General features: G+C 41.8%; 1 protein-coding gene across 1 annotated transcript; it reads right to left on the bottom strand.

The window, feature by feature from the left end:
- Positions 1-1,254: 1,254 nt before the first annotated feature.
- LOC138971298 (uncharacterized) lies at positions 1,255-13,782 on the bottom strand. Its single transcript, XM_070344015.1, has 8 exons — positions 13,371-13,782; positions 13,028-13,062; positions 12,685-12,804; positions 10,910-11,172; positions 10,287-10,473; positions 9,534-9,690; positions 9,197-9,255; positions 1,255-3,765 (listed from the first exon to the last, which is right to left on the bottom strand). The coding sequence occupies exons 1-8, from the start codon at positions 13,457-13,459 to the stop codon at positions 3,074-3,076; spliced, it is 1,602 nt and encodes a 533-aa protein (XP_070200116.1). The 5' UTR covers positions 13,460-13,782; the 3' UTR covers positions 1,255-3,073.
- Between the last annotated feature and the right edge of the window lie 3,418 nt (positions 13,783-17,200).

Genomic DNA, 17,200 nt, shown 5'->3' with positions numbered 1-17,200 from the left:
GTGTGTGTGTGTTGGTGTGTGTGCATGTTTGTGTGTGATTGGGTGTTAGTGTTAGTGTGTTTGTGTGTGCGTGTGCGCGTGTGTGTGTGTGTGTGCGTGTGTGTGTGTGTGTGTGTGTGTGTGTGAGTATGTGTGTGTATGTGTGTGTGTGTGTGTGTGTGTGCGTGCGCGCGTGCGTGCGCGCGTGTGTGAGCGCGCGCGTGTGTGTGTGTGTGTGTGTGTGTGTGTGTGTGTGTGTGTGTGTGTGCGTGTGTGTGTGTGTGCGCGTGTTTATTTCCTAATGGTAGGCGTTGCTATTGTTTGTCTGGGGCAAAGGCCGTTGTTCTATCATTGAGGTGGCAGGAAACAATTTAAGTACCAGCTATTGTGTTTTCAGTGTAGCAATAGGGTCCGATATTTAGACGAGACAAGTACAATGCGACGAGTCGAAGACGAGTCGCATTATACTTGTTCGAGTCTAAATATCGGACCCGCTGAAAACACAATAGCGATTATATGGCTGTTCTGAGCTTGATTTGTTGTTCCAAACTTACAAAATGACAGTTTTTGCGTCGATGCGTTGATCTCAGGTTTTGCTAGCAGACAAACTTCTTACGCGCATCATGTTCGCGCAGACATGCACACCGCTACACGCTTTCTGACTTTGGAAGAAAAACTGACTCCAAGTGCATTCGATTTCACAACACAGTTGTTGAAACAGCTTTTTAAGTAAATACAACATCAACGAAAAACTAGAAACAACTGAAGATCTAGGATGCAACAAGGGGAGAAGAAAAGAACAGCTAATCCGTACAACGCGAGCAGACGACAGCGAAGTTTTCAGTTTGGGTGAATGGTATCGCTTGTCTCGTCATGAAGCGAATTTTTCAACCTCAGTTATAAACGACTACATGAATTTTAGTGCCATGGGTTGTACATCAATACTTCAGAGGGGAAGTGGGGTATAGACGGTGTGGAGTTACGAGATAAGAAAGTCGGCCATTTTTGTCAATATGCTTTTGGATATTGAGAAAAATGGCCGACTTCCGCAGCATTATGCTCTGATAATCTGGAGAGACCATCCAATCACAGTCCCCGAATTCCCCCACGTGTTCATCAGAATAGCTATATTAGCATATGTTTGAATGTGAAAATCATCAGTCTGTGAATATGCTAACTTCAGATACGTACATTGCCTTCTACACTAGCCAACAACAGTAATCTGGGAAGAGTTTACGTTCACCAAATGTTACATGTCATAACGAAATACCAATGTGTACGTGTATCCTTTTATTGTCTTCACCTTTGTTATCTTACACAAACTGAAACCTTTCCTATTTTTGTAATTTAAGAGCAAGTTACATTCAGATATAAAATACGGTTTGCCATTGTATGCTATGATGAAACAAAAAGCTGGGCAAAATCAAATTAACATCACACAAAAGCAAAATAATTGTAACAAATCAAAACTGACGACAGAAATCGAAAACAATATAATGAAGCAAAGACGCAATGCTAATTGAATCACACACAAAAACGCAATTAATATACGCCCAAAACTAAATCAAATTAAGAATAACATAACGTACAATTAAATGCATCTTCACACACCTATCTACTCACAGACTTCCTAAACTGTACACAAAGTATATGTGTTAGCGCATGCAAGACTCCTTGTTGTACTTTCGCTTGCCACATCGGAAAGTAGGCCCAAAAGTTCACTTGACAAATATTTTTAAGATTGCGTTGAAAGTTATACAAACATGGACAGAATTAACCCTTCTCTGGTAAATGTGCGTAAAACACACACCACAATTCATTCATACAACGTTCTATAGATCAGTAGCAGCTGAAGTATACAACCTAGTTTCGAAAATAATTGAATTAGCTCTACTTCAGAAATAAAAAGAGCATTTAAATAAATACATGCGTGAGTTAACATATGCAACATATAAGTGTAAAAGATAGTTGATGGGTGCTTGTTGTTTTATGTGCATTTTTATTTGTGTTTTATCGTCTTGAAATCCTAGGGGGGTCATATGAGACCGATTCAGCATCGGCTTAAATACTGTGTTTTGTTCTCGGTCGACGTTTCAATTGATGGATGTTAGCAAATATCTTTTTGACCAGGACAATACAACGAACCAAAACAAAGCAATTGATAAAAACATTTTTTCTTATGAAGCAAACTCAAGGCAAGTCAGCATTAGTTGTAAAAGAATTCAGCTCAAGTATTTCAAAAATTAGAATGAAATGAGTGGCATTCTGAAAGTTACTGTCGACATAAAACATAAATGTGTGTGGGACGGTACAATTGTGAACATGAAAACAGTGCATGAATTTGAACACCATCAAGCAAAATGTTAAAAACCAGTATACATGAACATAAGTAGATGCGATACATGGAACAACAACAAAATGAGAGGTAAGAAGAGCACTCTTTTGTTCAACGACTGTCCGCAAATATTGGGACATCTGTACTTAATATGACGTGTACATTGAAGAAATGTAACCTTGAATCCAGGAAGCGAAACCTCGATGCTGCGAAACTATACATGTTTAAAATAACGGCGCAGTCGCATGTTGCATGGTGTGGACTGTAATCGGGAAACACATCTTACAAGGGAAGTCAAGGACATTACAATTGTTTCCAAAGTAGAAATTATCATCCTTTTCATGTGATGTGCTGTCTTTCCTAGCCCATGTGTGTGTGTGTGTGTGTGTGTGTGTGTGTGTGTGTGTGTACACACACACACACATAAACACACATACACACACATAAACACGCACACGGGCACACACGCACGCACACACACACACACACACACACACACACAAACACACACACACACACACACACACACACACACACACACACCTACACACACATGCGCGGGCACTTTGTTTTCTGCCTCACCACACAATTAATTTGTTTAAACCGTTCATTGGTCAGATGCTGCCTACCTTAGTTGCTCAAAAGAGGGTTCATCTGATACTTGAGATTCAGTAACAAGTCATTGATGGTAGCGGCATTGATAACAGCCACCGTTTCGCCGCTGGTCTCGGAGCTTCACTCTCACTTTTTTTTCTCGCACTAGATATGACTGTACTGATCAGCCACTGCCTCTCTCTGCTGGTCTCGAATCTTGTCCTCCAGATCCATACCGCTGTAGTCGCCGTCCGGGGCGCTGATGTGGTCATAGTGCTTCTGGGGAGAATCCTGCTGCATCCCAGCCCTTTCCTTATTCCCCAGCTTGTGGTACATGTCGCTTGGTTGTTCTGGGCGAGACGAGGCCATCCCTGAGTCACCAGCCACTGGTTCGTAGTCTGAGGTTCCTGCTGCTGCTGCTTCTTCTGCTTGAGTAGATCGACCTGCTGCGTTAGAAATTAAGGCAGATTTGTTCGCTTGGTGATCGGTTTTCCTTCCCTTCTTCTTCTTGTTCTCGGTGGGGATGGCGTTCTTCTGTTGTCCTTGCCCAGCTTGCTTCTGCCGCTTCTTCTTCTTCTGTTGATCTTTGTTGGGAAGAGCATACTCGTCCTCTGGTTGCAGGTCTTTTTTCTTCTTTCCCTTCTTATCGACGACAGCGTATTCTTCTGTTGGTGGCGCAGTGCGAGTGTTTTCGTACAGATTGTCTTGGGATGGCTCAGAAGGGCCTGTCGCAGAAGAGTTCGCTCCGGACACGTTGTAGTAGTCTGGAGTGTTGTCCGTATATGCAACATTTCTGGTCATCGTGGGGATGGTGTCCATTTCTAGTCCGTTAGCTGAGTAGACTAAATTGTCATGCCCTGCAAAATGTCCATGAACGAATTGAACAAGGAGCGTTACAATAAAAATCCGAAGCCGATATACTGCATGTGCCGAAAGCTAAAACAAACTTTCTGAAACATTTAGTCAATGACCATTATTTTGCAATTTTTTGTTGTAACAGAATGACAAAGTTTAAGGCTCATTGTGTCATTATTAAGCATCTGTGTGTTCATTTTAGACACGAAGTCGACGTTCTTGTGTATGTTGGCATTATCATTTATACAACTTTTGATCTGTTTTGATTGTTGTCACGGTTCACTTTTGTTAAAACTGATGGTTTCCATTTTTGCCCGAGATATGTGGTAGAAGGGAGGGAAGCCAGGTTAGGAAAACAAAACAAGGTTAAGAGTTATAGAACCTAGTGTCAAAGTGAGACGGTCACGTGATTGTGACAGACAGGACGGCAGTTGTAACCTAAACTCACAGCGCGAGGACATGAAGTGTCGGTCTCAGGTGGTTCTTGATTGAATTCCTGACAGGACGGAAAGTGTGAAGGCTTGTTTGAATTCCGTTTCCCTAGAACAGTGTGGTGTGGTGTCTTCAAGGAAGAAAGCCCTTGTTCAAAAGGCTTCTGTCAAGATGATGTTTTGCTCAGAGATTCATCCTGTCACGGGATATTATGGTGAGCGAAAATGTTGAGTCTGCAGTGTGAGCGTGTTATGCTGGCTATTCTGTAACTAGCAAGACCCTTAGTATGCTGGAAAGAATGTGTAAATATGTGCTTTATTTTCTGAGTTTCAGTTTGGTTTATGTTCGATTGTAGTAGGTATTATTTGGGATAGGAGGTTGGTAACATTTTCTAATTGCCTATGCGCTTGTAGATAGTTGGCCATGCATTTTTTGCGTTTTTTTCAAAATGGCGGACCTCATGGTCCCACATGGTAAATAACTTTGAAGCTACCTGATGTAAAAATGATTTAGGAGATTCCTAAAATGAAAATGGATACATGTTGTTATAATGTGAAGCAGGAGGGCTTGGATTTTGAATGAGTGTGTGAAGATGAATTTGCGGACAGCGAGAGAGTTGTGTCCCTTGAATCCCTAATGGCGGAAGCATGTTGTTTTCATTTTCATAACCTGTTGTGAAAATTCTTTGGAAGTGCGAAAGGTTGTCATTTGAGATAATTTTGTTATGAATTTGTAGAACATGTTTGACCTTGACCTTGTGTGTCTATAATTGGACAGGAAGTTAGGGAGGTCATAAGTTGTCATGTTTTAAAAGCAATTTTGACTTTGTGAATACTTTTGCAAAAGAAACATAATAATTTTGAAGAAAGTTAACTTGTACATATTTTCGAAGAAGAATCTTCATGTTCTGATTGTGAATCGGAACTTAGATTGTTTTTGAATGAAGATTTTTCATGTGGACATTGGAAGTTCATATTTGTGAAATGTTAGGTTCAAGTTTAGCAGCATAATTGAATTGTTGTTTGAACTTGGAGATAAACACACAAGGTTTGGTGACTATGGTTTTAGGTTTTATGATCGGATTACTTAGACCAAATTTTGTTTAACGGATCCTGCTGTGAATCCAGCCTGGATGTCAAGCCTGTTGATGCTGTTCCGGAGATGGAACCGGTCATTGAGCGGGGCGCTCAGCTTTGTTTGCGTTGTTGTCTGGTCCTGATCTAACTCCGATCAGGCACTCAACTTCATCTACGAACAATCTCGTGTATAATCTGACGCTGATCACGCTCTCGACACATCGTTTTGTCGTCGAATGACATACTGTGGTTCTGGAACTGACATTGATCCTGGCATGCTTGCCCGGTAAATGGACTTGGTGAATCTGGATTCTTACTCTAGACGTTGATTTCTTAGTGTGTGTTAGTGTTGATTTATTCCGGCATTTTTGTGTTTGTTGTGTCATTGTATTATGTTGTAGTCGTTATTTCTTTGAGTTAATTCTCTTTTAGTTTGAGTATGTGAAAGTGAGATTGTAGTTTTGCAGACTTTATTAGTTGACTAAATTGATTTTTCCTGCAAATAGTTTTTCTGGTTCAGTATAGGGCATGAAAGCGAGTGATTGAATGTGAGTATCTGATTTTGGTTCTTTGTATTCATCTTCCACGCATCAGTGCGTGACAATTGTTTTTGTGTTGTTGTTTTGCTGTGTTGAGGTGTGTGTTGTTTTTGCGGGGGCTGCGACTTCAAAAGGGCACAGGTGTAATGCAACTCCACAGTTTATCACAAGATCATTGTCAACGTGTCAATAGAATGGGACATGTATATATATACCCGTTCATCAAGAAACAGATCATGTGTATAACGTGGCAGTATTCAGACATATGGTATTTAGTGTAAGCCTGAACCCTACGGCCACAGATTATCTGCAGTAACTCTGACACTTGATTCGACCACAACTTGTAAATAGCAATTAGAAGTACTCAGACACTCATTTCTTAACGATTAATATCCTTGCAAAAACAGTGAGTCAATTGGAGTTACTTGATTATCTGTGCCTAGTTTGAGCTTGTTGTCATTAAAGTCTGCAGTGTTAGCATGCATCTTAATTAACTCAAAATAAGCAAATTAATAATGTGTGATAAGTGGCAGTCTCACAAGATTAGTTTGCTTTACTGCAGTGTACGTGATACTGTGAAAGGTGTATTCCGGGATTACTTTTCAGAACCTTCTCCACCTTACTGTGTTGTTTTTTTAAACACGGAGACCACCATGTACACACTCATACAGGAAACTAAACAAAAGCAAACACTGAGTCGGTCCCGAACAGCCAAGGCAGTTGACGGAATGTTATAAACCATCACCCAAACAATCAACTTCAATGTAGGTATGTTGAGTTTAAATTACTTCCCTTGCACAGTCATGTCTGAAATCGAGCGAAACCATTTCCTTTGGTTCACATTGTGTTTTTTATTGGGTGAACAGAAGGAGACAACAACACGCTTATTAGATTACACACACTTAGGTGACAATTCATTATGCCGGATAGTTTGATTATTATTATGGGGGCCAGGAGGCCCCCATTCATACGGATAGTTTCGAGGTTGACCATGGGCAGCGCCATTTTGTTGTGAAATACGTCATCAGTTTGTGTACACAGGAAGTTGTGACATCCGTCACCCTATGGGAGGGGTGAAGGCAACATTGTTCATCAGTAGAAAGTTGTGAAATCCGTCACCCTATGGGAGGCAAAATTGGTCATCACTGAGTTTGTGTAACACAGGAAGTTGTGAAATACGTCACCCTATGGGAGGGGTGACGGCAAAATTGTTCAACAAAAACATCATAGGTCGAACTGTGCAGGGTCAACCGCAACAAACTCAAACCATTCACAGGGTATTTGAGTGACTTATATACCGACATTTTTATTTCTTATTTTCAGCACAGGTGTAGGAAAAAATCATGAACCAAAATGTTATTTATTTTCCAATTTAACATTTGTTTTACAAATGTGACCATGGTCTTTAAAACATACAGTGACATTAAACATTGTTATGTTAAAAAAAAGAAAAAAGAAAAAAAGCTTTTGTGCACAAATCAGAAAATACATTGTACATTTTACCTACAGGCCAAACAAGAGATCCAAGCAAGTTGCACTGATCTAAAAATATATTTTAGATCAGTGGCAAGTTGTCAAGAACAGGCGCTTGCATTTGGATGTGTCCACTGATAGTAGGTTTGGTTGTGATCAATCAGAATGATGTGGGAATAAAAATGTATGACAGTTTGGTATGATGACATGTAATTCACATATGCTGAAATGTAATATTATACATGATATAATATTATTATGGCTGTTGCCATGACCATGAACCCCAAGAAAGGTTTAATGTTATGTAAAATCAAAATACCAAAATCAAGCACCTATTAATCTGGTCTACGGCGCGGGAGTGTGTGTGTCTCTGCTCTCTCTCGCTCTCGCTTTCTCTCTCTCTCTCTCTCTCTCTCTCTCTCTCTCTCTCTCTCTCTCTCTCTCTCTCTCTCTCTCATCTGACTTGGCACACAGGTCAAAGCAGAGGTTAACTTGAGTGCACGTGTACCTAGCAGGAGGGGGGTGATTTCTTGAATTAGCTGAGGGCGGTGAACATGTGTCTGAAAGCAGAGGTTAACTTGAGTGCACGTGTACCTAGCAGGAGGGGGGTGGGGATTTCTTGAATTAGCTGAGGGCGGTGAACATGTGTCGTTGTTTGCTGTTGTCATGAGAACAGTTACTTTTGTTTTGTTTCGTTTTTTCCTCCAAATATTTGCATTTTCACAACAGGCTTTTCTGTTTCATCTCTCATACATGGTGTCAATTGGAGAAAAAAAAACCGGAACAAAACAGAAGTAACTTATCTCGTGAGAACGGTAGTGCACTAGGTTTGGGAAAAAACACGACAGTACCTTATCTCTTTCAACCCGTATGGGGCCCTTCAACATGTGACAGACTGACAAATGCACCGAACCCATTTGGTTCTTCGAGAGAATTTTTCCGTGAAAACCTTTTCAGTGCCTCAGGGTCAGCTCAGGGTCAGTGTCATAAGAGCCTACATGTATGGCCGGACGAAGCCATGTTAACGGAAGAGATATAAGACCGTTTTCAGCGGATTTTCACACTGCTAAAACCTGACTTTCTTGCAGTTGCGGCTTTGTCTGCAATGCCTTAGAACTCTACAAATAGTTAAGTTTTTCGCGTTTGTGTTGTAATTTGCAAGCAAACATCGTGCATAGTAAAGTTAATCGACTTTGCTACAATTTGTAAAAACTAGGGCATTACCTGATACCAAAAAATATATATATAAATCCCATGCTGTTTTCAAATACAGCGTTTTGCTATTCACTTCAATATAATAGTAAATAACAATCAAGAAATAACGAAGTCTTTTAACCACAATTTCCCAGATATTTACACTTTTCATTTTGTTTCAATTCACACCACAAAACATACACTTCGCCTTTTGCTATTCAGTCTCAAGTCTAAATAATAATAGTATAAATCATAAATAATTTTCTTCACACCATCATAGACATAATGTTGCCTCACATGTTCTTTGTACAATCGTTGGTTCTCACAATAAATATTGCATTACTGTACTTGTCTTCTTTTTCTTTTACAATGTCTTTCCAAAAACAAAACTCAAAGACCACACAAGCTATTGCAACCTACTCCTATCTCTCGTCTCTCTTCCTGGGTACAATGGTACCTAAGACTTACATTCAAATGCTTACATTTCCATGCTACCCACATTGTCAAAATACCAATAATTATCCAAAACAAATATTAACTACTACCTAACTTCATTTCAGACCCACACCCATTATTATACACACATTTCACATTTAAACCATTAGTCGGCCCCCTGTCGATATTTATCGACTAAGTTACTTGTTGAGAATTAGATTCGCATAATAACACGAGAATGAATTACGAAATAGAACACGCAAAAAAGCCTCACTGTCTCTTACCTTCAACGCCGCCAACGTTGGAATTACCAGGGGTTGAGGAACCAGCAGGACCAGATGCTCTGTAAACATAAAGCTCAGATTCAGGTTTCCGTGCTCACAGAACAGAATCAGATACGCGCATGTCAACCCATCGTTGCGAAATTTCGGGAAGAAAATAAACCTAAGAATGTTCTCGCCACAGCCTATATGTGCTCTCTTCGTTTACCTTATTTTAAATTATTATGTTGAAACGATTTCACAATCGTTCGATTTATAATTGCTATACCGTTGTTTTTTAAACTTGTTCAAATTTCCTACAGCACAGATTTCAACGGATGTTTGGAAGAATGGTAATTACCTGTTGTGTTTCTCGGCACCATTCCGGCGACGTACCACGATGACGACGATGACAACAACAACGACGACAATAACAATAACAATGACGATCGCCACCACAGGTCCTGTGCCGAGACCATCGTCATCTGAGCTTTGTTTGTCAGAATTTGGCATGGAATCTGTGCAAACAATATAAACACTTAAATAATGCAGTATGTAGATGTATTGAGCTGATATAAGCTGTTAACAAAAAAAAGACGGCGATGAAGAACAAGAACAAGAACAAGAAGAACAAGAAGAACAAGAACAAGAAAAAGAACAAGGAGAACAAGAAGAACAAGAAGAACAAGAACAAGAACAAGAAGAACAAGAAGGAGAAGAAGGAGGAGAAGAAGGAGGAGAAGAAGGAGGAGAAGAAGTAGAAGAAGAAGAAGAAGAAGAAGAAGACAACATCAGCAACAAAACCACAACCATCAACAACAGCATCAATAGCTACAACATATCCAATAACAACGATCATTATCCTCCACCAAAAATAAAGGATTAGCATATTGATGATGGTGATGAGGAGGAGGAAGAAGATACGGAGGAAGATGAAAAAGAAGGAGCTAAAACAACTGGTTCAAATCTTGCATTCCCTTCAGTTCGTCGATAGCAAATCAAACGTCCTTTGAGAAGACGGAGTCGATCATAGCCATGCAGTGTCATGCATACACATAACAAGCTGGAGAACATTTTTTTTACGAAGTTGTAATTGTAAAGCTGCCTGTCCGACCTGGTGTTGAAGATGAAGCTGTGGTTGTTTCGAGGGACGTGAATGATGTGAAAAACACACGACGTGGCAGGGACAAGAATGTCGCCCCTTCTGTTGTTATAGGTAGAGTAGACAACTTAAATTCGATGTTTTCTACGTCTAGGTGGTGACATCCAGTGGTGGCTAGCTTCTTTCCAACGATCAGTATCTGAAGATAACAAACAAACATAAAGAAGCTGTAGACTATGTATTTCATTCAGCAAATTGATCTCGCTAAAATAAATTAGCAACATTGTTGAAAGCAAAGGAAAACAACAAACTACATGAACATCAAAACCAAAACCAAATCAGCAATCAAAACAAAGAACCACTCATCCACCCGACCAACCAACCAACCAAAACATTTAAATTCCACATTCTTAAGCATGGACCTGTACCATGTTTTAAAGAAATGCTCGGAAACATCGGCATTCAAAGTCATGTCAGTGGACTGTGTGTGTGTGTGTGTGTATGTGTGTGTGTGTGTGTGTATGTGCCTGTGTGTGTGTGAGTGTGTGTGTGTGTGTGTGTGTGTGTGTGTGTGTGTGTGTGTGTGTGTGCAAGAGTGTAGGCGAGAGTTAACAGAAGAAATCGATCGGGAATACCTTATAATCGGTGTCAGAACATGGTACATCGACGGATGCTGGTTCCACGGTTCCAGAATATGTTGTCACTCTCCACAAGGTATACACACCTCTGTGTGTCTGTTGTTCAACGGACAATTGACACGCATCATTGTCAGAACCGTAATAATACTGAAAGGAAAGCTGACATCTTACATTTGTTCTTGCAACGAGTGGTGGACTGATCAAGGTACCATTTTGGTTCTCTTCTAGTTGGTCCATCTGTAGTCGTAGGTAATGATCATCTGCACGAATAGAGAAGAAGGTTAGACTATCGGTCAGTAATGATGCAGACTATTTTAATGTATAATCTTCACAAATAACCATTATTCGAACAATGTTAAAAAAAAACGGTACACATCATGTTTGCCTTTTAAGGCTTCTTCAGGAGCACAATTGTATGAAATATGAAAAACCACACACATGTGATGGTCAGTTTGAGTTGTCTTAGACTTGATGAGTATAACTACCTGTTTTGTGTTGTAACACTTTAGTTCATAGGAAAGGATAACAGAACCACAGGCTAAAGTAGTCACTTTTTTCATTGATTTGTTTTGATCCTATGTAGGTATTGCTGCTGTGTTGCATTTATTTTCAGGCCCCCCCCCTAATTAGTTCATTTTCTTCCATGTAAGCCAACTGTCACTTTTCAGGGACGCTGAATAAAATAACTTCTGACATCAACTTGGACGTGAAAGTTAAGATTTATTTCCTTAAGTAGACTAGGCAATGCACTACCCGTTAGTTTCAGTGCGTTTATTTCCTGATGTATATGGTGGCGGCATTCTGCACGTCTGAGTTTTTCTTCAGACTGAAAACCTTCATAAAGTGGTCAGTATACGTTAGGAGGAATTCTAAAGACATGTGACATTATTTTGAAGTAATCCACACAAATGTGAATTACAAATGTTAAAAACATGTGAACTTGTGTTGCTGCTCACAAGAAGAAAGTCCCCTTTGTGTATTGTGTCTGTATAAATCGCGGGTTGACGGTCAACCTGCAGTTATGCTTTGCAGTTGTAACAGCTGCAGAAGAACCTTTGACAATTTTGAATTAATGTGTTGTTAGTATAATTATTACAAATGCCAAAGTTTGTTGTGGGCAATTCTAAAATTGTAAACATAACCAATATATTCCCCCACCTGCAAAATAAGCCCAGGGTACTCTGGTATATGTTAAAAACATAATGATCGTGATAGTATTAGTGTCACCTATCTGGGGATGCCAACACAACATAATATAGTGTTCATGTGTAGGTATGGAGGGAAGCTGAAACAGACATTATAAGAACTGAATGTGATGCCTTGTGTCTTTCTTCTGTGGTGAAGTGAAAAAAAACTATAGTATTACCCACTTGATCCCACTGTCCAAAAATGGAACGCTAACATTTTATGCTCAAAATCACAATTTACTGATCTTATTCCACAAACAATGCCAGTTGTGTTCATGAGACACAAAATCAAATAGTGTAAATCATCATTTGTGAACAAATAAAATGTGGGCATTTATGGGTTAAGATTCTGTTTTTCTTTGTTCGTTCTTTCTTTCTGTTGCCTTTCGTTCTGTCCTTCTCTTCATTTCTTCTGTCTTTCTTTGTTTTTGTCTTTGTTTCTTAATTTGTCTGTTTGTTTCTTCATTTATTTCCATCTTTCTTTTATTATTTTGGTTTTCTGTCATTACCATATGGTCTTTGTATGCACGCTTGTTTGCAATTGTTGCTACTTTTGCTAATTACACTGCATTTTGTCAACCATACCTCTCTTACAGCCAGACCAAGGCCACCGGTAGTACTCTTTGCAGTCATTTGTTCTTGTCCACGGAGCGTCAGGATTAAGATATGTCCATCCACACAATCCGTTCACAAAACCACAAGGAACTGCACAAATGTATGGTGTCACAATGTGAATGCACTTTTCACAAAAGTCTGCAACGCATGCCTATCAAAACAATTCCCTTGTCTCCACATCTTTGTATTTGTGTAAATGTTATTGATATACCGAATGACATAAGCGGGGGTCAGCAAGAACGGGTCGACTTATGTGAGGGGAAGGCTTATGTTTGATCGATGTAGGAACATGTTTTAACTGAAAATACATTACCTCGTTTGTAATTGTTCCCTTGTAGACTGGCGGTGCTGGAAGACAAAATCAAAACAAACAAGTGTAAGCATGACTTCTATGTTTTGGGCACTACTGTGTTTGCTAAAGCCCTCAAATAAAGATGCAAAGAAAATTGAGTGTGTCAAATGTAACCATGTGAATAGTACGGGAGAGACTGAAAAGCTCTTCACAGATGAACACAGAAAGGCCAGACGGACAATCATATAGAAAAGCATACAGACACACATATAAACTCACGTATAGACAGGCATACAGAAACACAGACAGACTAAACAGCTTTGAGATGAATATTTAAGACAATAAAGGCGTGCACTTCACCTACTTTTCTTGAGAGACAACCAAGGTAACTTTGAACACAGTCAAAGTGAACACGATTCCAAAAACAACTGTCGTGCTTCTCACTTTATCCATCGTAATATTGTCGCTAGCAGTGAAATATGACTGTTCAACCTGGTAACACCTACTCTACAACATTCATGCTAGTTAAATCCTGTCCGCTGTTGAGTACACTTCTGCCCGTTTCAACTAAAGAATGTGTAATAGTGCCTCGTCTTTTTTCTTCTTTTTTTTACTGTATAGCTGCCAAATCAAACAACACTGTTCATGTTAAGTTAAAGTTGTATCAACTGCGCAGACAGACTTGTCTGAAGGTGTCCGTGTACAGTCTGAGTCATTGCCCGCTCTAAACAAATCTGTTCAAGCTGTAGTTTAACCGGGAAGTGAATTCGTCCCACACAACATTCTTTCGTCCGTCAGGTACACCCCCGAGGAAAATGTGCGTATTTTAGCTCACTGTTGTTATGCTTCTCCTTACTGATGAATGCTGATGCATGACTGGATTATTGCGCTGTTAGCTTGAGTGCTTGAACTAATGTTAGCAGAGGCACAAGCTGTCGTGTTTTTCCTTTCGCCACTCTCAGTCGCAAAGGAGACACAACGAGTTGTGTAGGTGACAATATCTCTCAGCACAGTGTAAGAAAGAACAAGTGCAAGACTGGTAAAGAACAACAGTACGTGTGCGCAGCCCTACTTATATAGTTAATGGACATACGAGAATATTCGGGAAACATCGACACTAATCTGGTTAGATCTACACAGTTCCGTCTGTCCGATGAGCGTCTACGCTGACGTCATGAGTGACTGCGCACTTAATCAAAGTAAGTTCCATAATGTTCTTTATCCTTCCATTCGATTCCAGTGGTATCTAGCGATCTCCACAACACCTCCCCACCTAAACTGATGCTACTCCTCAAGCATCAACAGCAAAGTCTCTCTATGGGTTTGCGTGTTCTCTTTGACCGTCTTGGATTGTCTGGTCCATACTCTGGAACGGATGGAGTACCTTTGGGTTTGGTCTGTCTCCGAGTTTGTGGCACAGTTTCCAAGATCTCCATGGGGTGATCTGTTACAAGTTCAGAAACAGTGTCCACTTCCTCACCTGGTTCATTGTCTTCCTCAGTGGTGTAACGTGGCTGTAGCTGTTCCCAGTGTCGTCTCCATACTGGACCATGAGGAATGACCATGACGTTGAAGCAGCGAGTACCCAAAGACTTCTTGACGACTGCTGGTACCCATCGGGGTTGTTTGTCTCGGCGAGGTCCATGGTACAGAGCATACACAGGATCTCCGGCCTTGTACTGTCTGGTTACCTTGACGACAGCTTTCGAGTCTGGAGTCATCTGAGACTTGGATGCCTCCTTGGATTGCTTGCCCTGAGCGATGTGGGCTGGTGAGGGCAGCAGAGTTTCGATCCTTGTCCGTAACTGCCTGGAATTCAAGAGTTCACTCGGAGAGAAACCACAGGATGTCGGCGTTTTCCGGTACTGCATCAAGAGCTCTTGAAGAGCACGCTTCGGTGGCAAAGAAGATTTTCTCAGTGCTTGTTTGAATGTCTGCACCAAACGTTCGGCGGCTCCATTGGTAGCAGGATGATATGGTGCCCCTGTCAGGTGCGTGATCCCCCGTTCATTGCACAAGCTCTGAAATTCTTCAGAAGTGAAGGTCGGTGCGTTGTCAGTGACACGTGTGTGAGGCAATCCAAAATGAGCAAAATCTTCTTCCAGCAGGTCCAGAGTGGCTCTAGAGGACGTGGATGACGTAGGATGAATGCATGGATACTTCGAGTAAGCATCCGTGATCACCAGCCAGTCTCTACCCATGAAGTTGAGTGCATGGTCCAGGTGTAAGCGGCTCCACGGCTTTTCTGGTAGCATCCATGGGTGAACTGGAGGCTTGGATGGCTTGTTCTGATGTTCACCGCACGAGTCACATCGTCGAGTAGCCATCTCAATAGCAGCATCGATACCGGGCCAGTAAACAGCAGTTCTTGCCAACTGTTTCATGCGTTCCATGCCGAAGTGTCCGAGATGCAGCAGATCTAGGATCTTGCACTGCAGGCTCTGTGGAATCACCACTCTCGATCCATGGACGAGGCATCCGTGGCAGATACTGAGAGAGTCCGACAACTTCCGGAACTTGTTGACATCTTCATTGATCTCAGCGTTCTTTGGTGGCCAGCCTTCACGGACGTAGCGCATCACAGTAGATATCACTGGATCTTTTCCTGACTCTTGACGGAGGATGTTGGTATCCACAGGCTGGACTTGAAGACTGAGAACCTTGATGGCACACACCATGTCCATGTCTTCACCACTTTCCTCCCTGTCGAAGTCGATGTCATCTCCGTATGGCAAGCGACTAAGGGCATCTGCATTGCCATGATCCGCTGTTTTCCGGTACTCGATGGTGTAGTTAAACTGGTTCAGCCACAGGGCCCACCGAGCTAGTCTGTTAGCTGCGAGCAGTGGAGTCCCTTTCTTCGGTCCGAACAGTGATGTCAGCGGCTTATGATCTGTCACCAGTATGAACTGACGTCCGTAGAGATACTGGTAGAACTTCGGCAAGCCAAAGATGATGGCCAGGGCTTCCTTGTGGATTTGGCTGTAGTTCCTTTCTGCAGCCGTGAGAGTCTTGGACACGTTGGCGATTGGGCGCTCGCTTCCATCTGGATAGCGATGAAATAGGACTGCTCCAATTCCAACGTTGGACGCGTCACAAGCTAGTCCCAAAGTCTTGTTTGGATCGAAGTGTACCAGAACTTGATCCGAGGAAAGCACATTTTTCCACTGTTCAAATGCTGCCTGTTCCTCATCTCCCCACTTCCATTGGTTCGCCTTCTTCGTCAGGCCGTAGAGCGGCTCTGCCATGCTGGCCAAGTTAGGGATGAACTTCCCGTAAAACTGAACTGAGCCCAAGAAAGACTTCAAGCTTGAGACGTCCGTAGGGGCTGGCATTTTCAAAACTGCCTCGACCTTCGATCCTTTAGAGATCCCTTCAGCCGGTATGTCCAAGGTATTCCACACTGGCTTGTGCGAACTTGCACTTTTCACGACGACATCTGAGTCCTTTGTCGTTCAGACGAGTGAGCAAACGTTTCAGGTCGCTCAGGTGGTCGTTGGCGTCCTTCCCGCTGACTAGTGTATCATCTTGGAAGACGGCAACACCAGGTAGATCACAGGTCAGGTTTTCCATGATCTCTTGAAAGTAACCAGGTGCTGACTTTATCCCGAAAGGAAGTCGTTGCTGCAGGAGTACCCCACGGTGAGTGCTGAGGGCTAGCCTGCGTTGACTCTCTGGTGCCAGCTTGATCTGGTTGTAGGTATCAGCAAGATCGATCTTGGTGTATCCGAATCCACCTCCTAGCTTCTGCATCAGTTCCTCTGGGAGTGGCATTGGATGACGGTGATCTTCAAGCTGATCATTGATGCCCACTGAGTAGTCACCACAGATCCGTAGCTTGGGCTTCAGGGTGCCCGAGGTTTGTGCCTTACGAATTGGTACCACTGGCGTTCCGTATTCGTTGAACTGGACTGGCTTCCAGACTCCTTTGGCGATGCCTTCTTCGTAGCCTTTGGCGAGGTCATCACGAAGAGCGAAAGGTACCGGACGTGCCTTGTGAAAAACCGGCTTCGCATCAGACTTGAACTTCACGTCCAGTTCGAAGTCCTTGAGACATCCCAATTCTTGTTTGAAGAGATTTGGGAATTTATCAGACAGTCTGTGACAATCTCGTTGCAGGGCAGCATAAGGTGCGTTGGAGGTCGCTGGATGCATAGGTTTTGTACCCTCACTCTTAGCGTGACTCTCTATGCT

Source organism: Littorina saxatilis, linkage group LG7 (genome assembly GCF_037325665.1).
Source record: "Littorina saxatilis isolate snail1 linkage group LG7, US_GU_Lsax_2.0, whole genome shotgun sequence".
In the NCBI taxonomy this organism is placed as follows: Eukaryota; Metazoa; Mollusca; class Gastropoda; order Littorinimorpha; family Littorinidae; genus Littorina; species Littorina saxatilis.
Note: the sequence above shows the minus strand (reverse complement) of the source record. Positions and strands in the feature narration are given on the sequence as shown.

What these genes read in the sequence shown, in the direction of transcription:
- LOC138971298 (XM_070344015.1), bottom strand. Translation starts at nt 13,459, where the DNA reads ATGGATAAAGTGAGAAGCACGACAGTTGTTTTTGGAATCGTGTTCACT. An exon ending in GTTCTGACACCGATTATAAG is followed by an intron (nt 10,474 to 10,909) that starts GTATTCCCGATC and finishes TGTTATCTTCAG; the next exon opens with ATACTGATCGTTGGAAAGAA. An exon ending in AGCTTCATCTTCAACACCAG is followed by an intron (nt 9,691 to 10,286) that starts GTCGGACAGGCA and finishes TTGTTTGCACAG; the next exon opens with ATTCCATGCCAAATTCTGAC.